General features: G+C 46.3%; 1 protein-coding gene across 1 annotated transcript in view; it reads left to right on the forward strand.

Annotated features, from left to right (window-relative positions):
• Nucleotides 1–578: 578 nt before the first annotated feature.
• LOC119339523 overlaps nt 579–10,599 on the forward strand; it is a 53,016-nt gene continuing 42,995 nt past the window's right edge. Inside the window, exon 1 of the mRNA XM_037611549.1 lies at nt 579–663. Coding sequence (XP_037467446.1) covers nt 579–663 — 85 coding nt within the window. The remainder of the gene's footprint in view (nt 664–10,599) is intronic.

The following is a 10,599-nucleotide window of genomic DNA, read 5'->3' on the forward strand; positions in this document are numbered from 1 at the left end:
CTCGGGACTTCGCCGGAAACGCGCCACAGGGGGCCATTTCGAGCGCGGCCGAGCTCGTTCGGAAGCGGCAGGAGCGGCGCGTCCAACGGTGGAGCTGAGGCAGGCTGCAACGATGGCGGCATCTAGCAGAGGCAGCGACAGCGCTCGGGCCTCAATCGAGAACGAGGCAGGGCGACCAAGGGGGCTATACACCGGCACGGGGCGGCGCCGCGGGCGCTCTAGAGCGCGTCTAAAGCAGCCACGGGCGCCCAGGAGTTAGCACGGCAAGCAGCAGCGACCATGGCGAGCGGCGGAGCTCGGTAACATGGCGGGAGAGCTACGGGCATAGAAAACGAGGGGTAGGAGGAGGGGAACACGCGGTGCTCACCGCCGTTGCTGGGAAGGCCCGAGGGAGAGTCGAGGTGGCCGGAGTCGTTGGCGAGCTCGCAGTGGCTGGAGTGGAAGAAGAAGGGTCGGGGCGGTGGTGTAGGGCATCCGGCATCCAGCGGCTCGTTAGGGAGGCGTAGTTGTGGGAGGCGGAGCGGGTGGACTTGACAGAGGAGCGCGGGGAGGACAGTCACCACAGTGGTGGAGCCGCGATGGCGACGGGCGCGTCGGCAAGGGATCCGGAGGAGGGAGGCAAGCGCGTGGGCGAGAGAGATAGCAAGGAGGAAAGTGGAGGGGGCAAGTGGGTGAGGGGAGACGAGGGGAGCCCGAGGCGTCACCCTTATCCCCTCCCGGCGTTGGCGTCAGCGAGCTGGTCGGGGGCGACCCCTCCCCTGTAGCGACGCGGTCGGAGGAACACGGGAGGTGGGCGCTGGGAAGATGGGCCGGCCGGGCGGTCCAGCTGGGACGTTTGGCCTAGAGGGGTTCTTTCCCCCTTTTTTATTGTTTTCTTTCTCCTTTTCTTTTATTTATTTTCTGCTTATTAGTTATCTTTATTTTAAAGCAATTAAACATTTCATAAAAATGTTGGCTCCTCACCAATATTATTCAAAGATTAAATGCAACAACTTGAACATTTTAGTTTTCATGTTTGACAAAATTTAAATTTTGACTATAAACTTTGTTTTGAATTTAAATTGTGACATGGATCAAATGAGGATTAACAATAGTAATGTGATGACATGGCACCATTAACTTGGGATTACTGTAGCTTAATTATCCGGGTGTTACAATTCTGCTCCACTACAAGAAATCTCGTCCCGAGATTTAGGAGGTAGAAGGAAACAAAGCAGGGTATTCTTCATGCAGGCGATCCTCGCATTCCCAAGTGGCTTCATCTTCAAAGTGATGCGACCACTGGACCTTGAGGAACTTGTCCGCCTTCTCACGTGTGCAGTGTTCATCTTGGTCGAGAATGCGGACCGGATGCTCTTTATAGGAGAGGTCTTGTTGCAATTCCAACACTTCATGATCTACTGCTCGGATTGGGTCCTTTAAGCAGCCGTGGAGTTGTGACACGTGGAACACATCGTGAACCTGAGAAAGGTTTGACGGAAGCTCCAACTGGTATGCCACTTTTACACGCCTTTCGAGAATAGTGAATGGGCCAATATAGCGAGGAGCTAGCTTGCCCTTGATCCTGACATGGTGTGCACCCTTCATTGGTGTGACACAAAGATAAGCCTTTTCGCCAGGTTGATAGACCATGTCCTTGTGATGACGGTCATACTTGACTCTTTTGACGTGACTGAGCAACCTTGAGATTATTGCGAATGACGCAGACTTGTTCTTTGGCATGTTGGATAATATCCGGACCGAAGAGTGGGCGTTCCCCAGTTTCTGACTAGTTCAGAGGGGTTTGGCACTTTCTTCCATATAACACTTCGAAGGAGGCCATCTTCAGACTAGCTTGATAGCTATTGTTGTAGGAGAACTTAGCATACGGGAGAGATTCCTCCCATTTCTTACTGAAGGAAATGACACAAGCTCGAAGCATGTCTTCGGGAACTTGATTGACGCGTTCAACTTGTCCCTGGACTGAGGGTGAAAAGCAGTGCTGAATGACAGATGAGTTCCCATAGCTTCGTAGAAACTTGCCCAAAATCTTGAAGTGAATAAGCTGCCATGGTCTGAGCTGATCACCAGCGGAATACCATGAAGTGAAACAATTCTGGACATATAGAGTGTTGCGAGCTGACTAGCAGTAATCGTTTCTTTGACGGCCATAAAGTGTGCAACTTTAGAAAGTCGGTCAATGACGACAAGAATAGCATCATTACCTTTCTGCGATTTGGGAAATGCAGTGACGAAGTCCATTTCAACATGGTCCCATTTCCATTCAGGAATAGAGATAGGTTGCAGAGTTCCAGCAGGCCTTTGATGTTCTGCTTTGATATGACGGCAAACGTCAGATTCAACAACATAGAGAGCAATGTCTTGCTTCATGTTTGACCACCAGAATCTCTGATGAATGTCTTGGTACATCTTGGTGCTACAAGGATGAATAGACAACGGAGTATCATGTGCTTCTTTCATAACTTCCTGAATCATATCCAGGTTGTCTTTTGAAGGAACCACTAGGCGACCTTTAAAGAACAATATGTTATCATCTTCAATAGTGAAGAACGAGGGCCTTCCTTCTACGAGGTAGCGCTTAATCTTCTCAACTTGAGAGTCATACTTCTATAGTCTCTTGATGCTCTCCACGAGATCTGGCTCGACAACCAGGGTATTGAGGGAACCTTGGGTAACAACACTGAGGTTCATCTTGTGGAACTCCTTAGGAGGGGGAGCGAGTGCACCTGGAGGAACAATATGGAGGTTCCGCTTTCTGATCCACAAGCGATGGATGAAATTTGCGAACCTCGAGATGGTTGCAATATGACTTGCGACTCAAAGCATCAGCCATTACATTAGCCTTTCCAGGGGTATAGGAAATACTGAAATCAAAGTCTGCTACGGTCTCCATCCATCTCTGCTGACGGAGGTTCAAATCTGGCTGAGTAAACAGGTACTTTAGACTTTGGTGGTCGGTGAAGATCTCGCAACGATTACCAAGAAGGTAATGTGGCCATTGTTTTAGTGGATGTATGACAGCAGCAAGCTCGAGGTCATGAACTGGGTAGTTCTCTTCGTGAGGGCGCAGTTGATGAGAGGCATAAGCAATCACTTTGCGCTCTTGCATTAGGACACCGCCTAATCCTTGATGTGAAGCGTCGCTGTAAATGACGAAGTCCTTAGTATCAGGTGGAGCAAGCACTGGGGCAGAAGTCAGCTTGTCTTTGAGCACTTGGAAACTTTCCTGACACTTTTCTGTCCAACCAAACTTGACACCCTTGTGAAGCAGACCAGTCAGGGGCTTGGCAATCTTGTAGAAGTTCTCAACAAATCGACGGCAATAGCTGGCGAGTCCAAGAAAACTTCTGACTTGCTTGACATTCTTCGGAGGAGTCCAATCAAGAATAGCCTGACTCGCTCCGGGTTGACGGTAATACCATCCTTGGAGATGACATGCCCAAGATAGGTCACTTCGAGTAGCCAGAATTCACACTTAGAATACTTGGCATATAGCTGATGTTCTCGAAGCTTTTCCAAAACAAGTCGAAGGTGTTCAACATGTTCTTCTTTATTCTTCAAATATACCAGGATATCATCTAGATAAACCACGACGAACTTGTCGAGGTATTCCATGAATATATAGTTCATCAATCGGGAGAACGTTGCTGGAGCATTGGTCAAGCCAAAAGACATGACGGTGTACTCGTATGAACCATAGCGAGTAACGAAGGCGGTCTTGGGAATATCCTCTGCACGAACCCGGATCTGGTGGTAACCCAACCTCAAATCAAGTTTAGAGAATACTAAGGAGCCAGTAAGTTGATCATACAGATCATTGATTCTGGGAAGCGGATACTTGTTCTGAATTGTTGCCTGGTTGATAGGTCGGTAATCTTGGACCAAACGATTCGTACCATCCTTCTTCTTGGCAAAGAGAGAAGGTGCTCCCCAAGCAGAGGAACTAGGATGAATGAATCCTTGTGAAGAGATTTGTCGATTTCCTTCTTAAGTTCAAGGAGTTCATGTGGCGGCATCTTGTAGGGTCGCTTGGCAATAGGATTTGTGCCCGGTTTCAAGTCTATGATGAATTCGACAGCTCTAGCAGGGGGTATTCCTGGAAGTTCTTCTGGGAAGACATCTTTGAAATCATGAACAACTAGAATGTTCTCTATTCCCTCAAGAGGTGAAGCATTCAATGCATTCAGAACATATATCTGGTTCTCAGCATCCTGAGCTGTTCGGGCTGAGTATTGGACAGTCTGGCTAGAAGGGTGAGTGAGCTGGATTGTCTTAGCAGCATAGTCGATCAGGGTTTGGCGAGGACCCAACCAATTCATGCCTAGAATAACATCTATGGTAGAAACCTTGAGGGCCCTAAGTGAAGCAGTGAATACTAATTAATCCTCCAATTTCAATTTGGTTGTCATGGGCTATCATCGAGGTATGCCACCTGGAGCCTAGAGAGCTAACCACTAGTGGAGGGTACATATTTTCGAACGACAATTCTTGCTTGCATGCAAATTATTCAGAAATGAAAGAATGTGATGCTCCTGAATCAAAAAGAACAGAAGCTGGGAATGAATTCACTAGGAGGGTACCTATCACAATTTTGGGGTCCCGTCGAGCTTCTTCAACCTTTACATGATTAACATGAACATGGCTGAGTGCAGGCGGCATGGCATTTGGGTTTCTGGGTTGACGAGCTTGTGTATTTTGATTCTGTGTCGGGCGGAAGCTGGCAGCATGGTGCCCTGGCTGACCACACTTGCGGCATAAACCATCATTATGGGGAGGAGCTACAACATTGGACTGTCCACCCTGAATCGTTAGCTGTCTCGGCGGCGGAGGCAGACGAGGTGCAACATAAGATGCCCTTGGTGTTGGAGCAGGGCGGTGATGAACATTGTGTGGGATCCAGACTCGACGTTTATGAGCAGGTCGACTTGAGGATGAGCCAACGTCTCGAGTACGCTTGAGCGACTCCTGGTACTTAGTAAGATCAGTTTCAGTTCATAAAGCTTGGCTGACAAGTGTCACAAAGTCTGTGCAATCATGAGCAACAAGCGCGAGCTTTATATCGGGACGCAATCCTTCACGGAACTTCTCCTGCTTGCGAGCGTCAGTGCAGATGTCATCTGCAGCATAGAAGACAATCCAAGGAATTTCCTCTGATATTCATCCATAGTCATTGTGCCCTATGAGAGTTTGCGGATCTCCTTCTTCTTCTGGTCCATCAGACCTTGAGGAATGTGTCATGCACGGAAGGCTAACTGAAATTCATGCCAAGTGGTTACAGTCGCTGCAGGCAGCATACCCCTGTGGCTTTCCCACCATTGAGCAACTAGACCTTTCAAGTGGAACATCGCAAAGGTGACGTAACTGGCAGGAGCAACATTAGTTGACTCCATCTCAAACAGGATGTCACGAAGCCAACCATCAGCATCCATAGGATTCATGGAGTTGCGGAAAATGGACGGGCTGAGACGCACAAATTCTTGCAGTGTTATTGGGGCAGGCTATTGATGAGCATTCTGGTTCGGAAGTTGGTGCCATTACTCTAGTCATAAACTAACGATTCAGCACGAACTGTTGCATCATTGCGGCAATATAGGGTGGAGGTGGAGGATCATTAGCTGCTACCTCTTGAGCATGCGTTGGTTTTTCCCTTGAAGAGGAAGTGGTGATGCAGCAAAGTAGCGTAAGTATTTCCCTCAGTTTTTGAGAACCAAGGTATCAATCCAGTAGGAGGCTCATCACAAGTCCCTTGCACCTACACAAACAAACAAGAACCTCGCAACCAACACGATAAAGGGGTTGTCAATCCCTTCACGGCCACTTGCGATAGTGAGATCTGATAGAGATAATATGATAAGATAAATATTTTTGGTATTTTTATGATATAGATTGAAAAGTAAAGATTGCAAAATAAAGTAGATTGAAAACTTATATGATAGAGAATAGACCTGGGGGCCATAGGTTTCACTAGTGGCTTCTCTCAAGATATCATAATTATTACGGTGGGTGAACAAATTACTGTCGAGCAATTGATAGAAAAGTGCATAGTTATGAGAATATATAGGCATGATCATGTATATAGGCATCACGTCCGCAACAAGTAGACCGACTCCTGCCCGCATCTACTACTATTACTCCACACATCGACCGCTATCCAGCATGCATCTAGAGTATTAAGTTCATAAGAACAGAGTAACACATCAAGCAAGATGACATGATGTAGAGGGATAAACTCAAGCAATATGATATAAACCCCATCTTTTTATCCTCAATGGAAACAATACAATACGTGTCTTGCTGCCCCTGCTGTCACTAGGAAAGGACACTGCAAGATTGAACCCAAAGCTAAGCACTTCTCCCATTGAAGAAAGATCAATCTAGTAGGCCAAACCAAACTAATAATTCGAAGAGACTTGCAAAGATAACCAATCATACATAAAAGAATTCAGAGGAGATTCAAATATTTCTCATAGATAAACTTGATCATAAACCCGCAATTCATTGGATCTTGACAAACTGTCATGCCCAATATGCGACCCTATCCAAAAGGAACTCGAAGGTCCACCAAGGATAGACCCGCATATTGAAACGCTTTTGCAAGGTGGATATCATTACATCAACATTACATAATAGATGGGGATACATACAACAGGCATAGAATGCCACTCGAATACAACATCACAATACATAAGAGCAACATCTGACTACGGATGAAACATAAACAGAAACTCAAACGACATCCACCCTGCTAGCCCAGGCTGCCGACCTGGAACCTATCCCTGATCGAAGAAGAGCAGAAGAAGAACTCAACGCAAGCAAGCATCGCTCTCGCGTCATGATCATCGCATAACCTGTACCTGCAACTGTGGTTGTAGTAATCTATGAGCCACGAGGACTCAGCAATCCCATTACCATGGGTATCAAGACTAGCAAAGCTTAAAGGGAAAGGAAGGGGTAAAGTGGTGAGGCTGCAGCAGCGACTAAGCATGATATGGTGGCTAACATACGCAAATAAGAGCGAGAAGAGAGCAAGAGGAATGGTCGTCAACTAGTAATGATCAAGAAGTGATCCTGAACTCCTACTTACGTCAAGCATAACCCAGAAACCGTGTTCACTTCCCGGACTCCGCCGAGAAGAGACCATCACGGCTACACACACGGTTGATGCGTTTTAATTCGGATCTGGTGTCAAGTTATCTACAACCGGACATTAACAAATTCCCATCTGCCTATAACTGCAGGCACGACTTTCGAAAGATTATACCCTGCAGGGGTGTCCCAACTTAGCCCATGACAAGCTCTCGCGATCAACGAAGGATATACCTTCTCCCAGGAAGACCCGATCAGACTCGGAATCCCGGTTTACAAGACATTTCGACAATGGTAAAACAAGACCAGCAAAGCCGCCCGATGCGCCGACAATCCCGATAGGAGCTGCACATATCTTGTTCTCAGGGCAACACCGGATGAGACATCCTACGAGTAAAACCAGACCTCGAGTTTCCCCGAGGGGGCCCCGCAGTCTACTCGGTTCGGACCAACACTTAGACAAGCACTGGCCCGGGGGAGGGGGGGCTAAAATAAAGATGATCCTCGGGTTGGCCGACCCAAGGGAAAGGTATAGGTGGTGGTGAGGCAAATGGTAAAACCAAGGTTGGGCCTTGCTGGAGGAGTTTTATTCAAAGCGAACTGTCAAGGGGGTCCCATAAATCACCCGACTGCGTAAGGAACGCAAAAATCCGGGAACATAACACCGGTATGACAGAAACTAGGGCGGCAAGAGTGGAACAAAACACCAGGCAAAAGGCCGAGTCTTCCACCCTTTACCAAGTATATAGATTCATTAATAATATAAGAGATATTGTGATATCCCAACCAAAATCCTGTCCACCATGGAGCAATCTTCAACTTCACCTGCAACTAGCAACGCTATAAGAGGGGCTGAGCAGAAGCGGTAACATAGCCAAACAACGGTTTGCATAGGAAAGGTGTCAAAGGTTAGAGGTTCATGGCAATATGGGAGGCTCGATAAACAGGTGATAGGTAGCGCAGCAAAGCGATAGAACGAAGCAACTAGCATAGCAATGATAGTAGTGAGATCCAGGGTAGCGGTCATCTTGCCTGAAATCTCGCAAGGAAGAAGAACGAGTCCATGAAGAAGATGAACGGATGAAGCCGAACCAAGTGGAGACGAACGAATCCTCACGATGGCAACGAAACATGAACTATCGAGAAGAAGCACACAACATAGTAAACACACCACACATGAACAAAGCATGATGCACAACAAGCATGATGCATGACAAGGATACATGAAGCTACTCATGACAAGAGATGATGCAAACAAGAGCAACATATCAAAGCAAGTTTAAATGAGGCCGGGAACAACATATAACAATTCCGGTAAGTCCTCATATGCAAATTTCAAGATTGGTCCAGATCTGAATAAACCTTATGTTCAAGTTGTTAAACAGCAAGTTAAGATGCACAAAGATGATCTACACGAGATTCTAGTCAAGTTACATATAAAGTTCATTAGATTTGGAGCTACGGCCTAGAAGATATGAGCAAAACAAGTCAAACATGGCATTGATGCAAAATGCACCCAAACGTCAAGAAAACACCTCAAAACAAGGATGCAACATGATAATATGAAACTACAAGCAAAATCAAGCAAGTTTCATATAGAGCACACTCAAAACGGAGCAACGGTTCAACACACACACATGAAACAAGTTTAAAGGACAAGCTGTCCAAAACAGCAACTAGGCATATTGCAAGCATCAAAACAACATGCTACAGGACCTCAACAAGAAAACAAAAGGCATGGGCATGATATACAGGTAAAGCATTACAAAACATGAACACTGAGATATCTCCAGATATCACTAGAACATGCTCAAACACACATGGTAAGATTGCAAACAATAACAATTCAGACTTTGCAGAAAATAACATCTCGTTGCAATGTTTAGAGCTATCAAACTACATGTTACAGGAACTTATAATGGCAAACAAAGACATGGCACTCAAAGCATAGATCAAAAGTCCCTTACTGACCATAAGCCAAAAAGGATCAGAAGATATAATGGCACCTATGTAAACATAGCAAGTTATATTACAGATTCATACATGGCAGAAACAGAATTATGAAGGCATGTAGATGAGCTTGTGACACTCACTACAGAGCAATACATGGCATGGCAAGGCAACCAACAGTGAGAAGACATATTTCTGAAGCTAAGTATGGCAAGAGCAAGTTCATAGGGTGCATGGAACACTAGGAACAACCATGGTAACAACTGAACTTAATGTAAACAGGCTGACAACAACATTATGAAGCAACTTTAGAGCAAGATTACAACAAGTTACAACAACCTATAAATGCAACCAGGGGCATGGATGGATATACAATGACATGTAGAACAAAACATGTTTATTGATCATCTCCAGATTATGCATAGGATGATTTGTAGAAGCAGGTTTACATAGCATCGCGAAATAACAGATTCAGCCTAGCAGAACAGCAACATCAAGTACACTACTTAACAAGCTCGATTCACTCACCACAAGTCATTGCATGACAAGATAAGCATAGCATCATCAAGAAGACATGTTTATGAAACAAAACAAGGCAAGAACAAGTTCATAGCATGCAAGGATCAACTACAACAAGCTTGGCAAAATTGAATAACATGTAAACAATCTGCCAGGAAACATTTTGAAGCAAAAGTAGAGCACGAAAAGGACATGCTAGCCTACTCCACAATTTCAAACAAGGGCATGAATGGATAGACAATAACCATATGTTCAAAACATCCTTACTGAAGTATCTCAAAATAAGCACGGATCTCTCTGTAGCATCAAGTTTACATGGCATCAAAATAACATCAGAATAGGGACTAAAATCAGCAACATCACGATGCCTAGTTTGCATGCTTGTGCTAGTCACCACATTGATCAAAAAAATACATGGTAAGCACCTCTATAAAGAAGACATGACATAGTTCAAAACACATGTAGACATCAACCTCATAGGATGCACACATCAATCATGGCAAAAAATGACAAAAGAGCTCGTTCTGTTAACAGACAGCAGAAAACATCATGAAGCACTCTTACAACGATGATTCAGGCATCTAGATGACCTCAAATGAATATGATGCAATTCAATGAAGTTATGTACTCGTTGAGGCGAACGATTTGTCATATTACACGCATGAAATGGAGCTACGGATGCAGAGATACGATGCAATGAACATGGCATGAAAATTACACATATTTGGGGACTTAGCCAAAATTCACCTCCGCGGAAATTGGACGGGGAGAGTCCGGGACGGAGCGGAGTGGGACGGGGCACGACGTTTTGTTCGGGACCCCGGTGGATCTCGTCCCACCTGGACGAATCTGACCGGACCCGAACTCCGGCGAGGGCGGCAGGCTTCCGGCGAGGGCGGCGGCCGAAGACGTCACCGACGGCGGCGGTGCTCGGGGACGACGGGCGGTGCGGCCAGGGGAAGACGGGGCACGGGGCGAGCGGCGGCGCGGCGCCGGAGCTTCGGCGCGGAGGAGATAGCGGCGCCGGCGAGCTGGCGGGGCCGC

The sequence above is a fragment of the Triticum dicoccoides genome, chromosome 7B, assembly GCF_002162155.2.
Source record: "Triticum dicoccoides isolate Atlit2015 ecotype Zavitan chromosome 7B, WEW_v2.0, whole genome shotgun sequence".
Lineage (NCBI taxonomy): Eukaryota > Viridiplantae > Streptophyta > Magnoliopsida > Poales > Poaceae > Triticum > Triticum dicoccoides.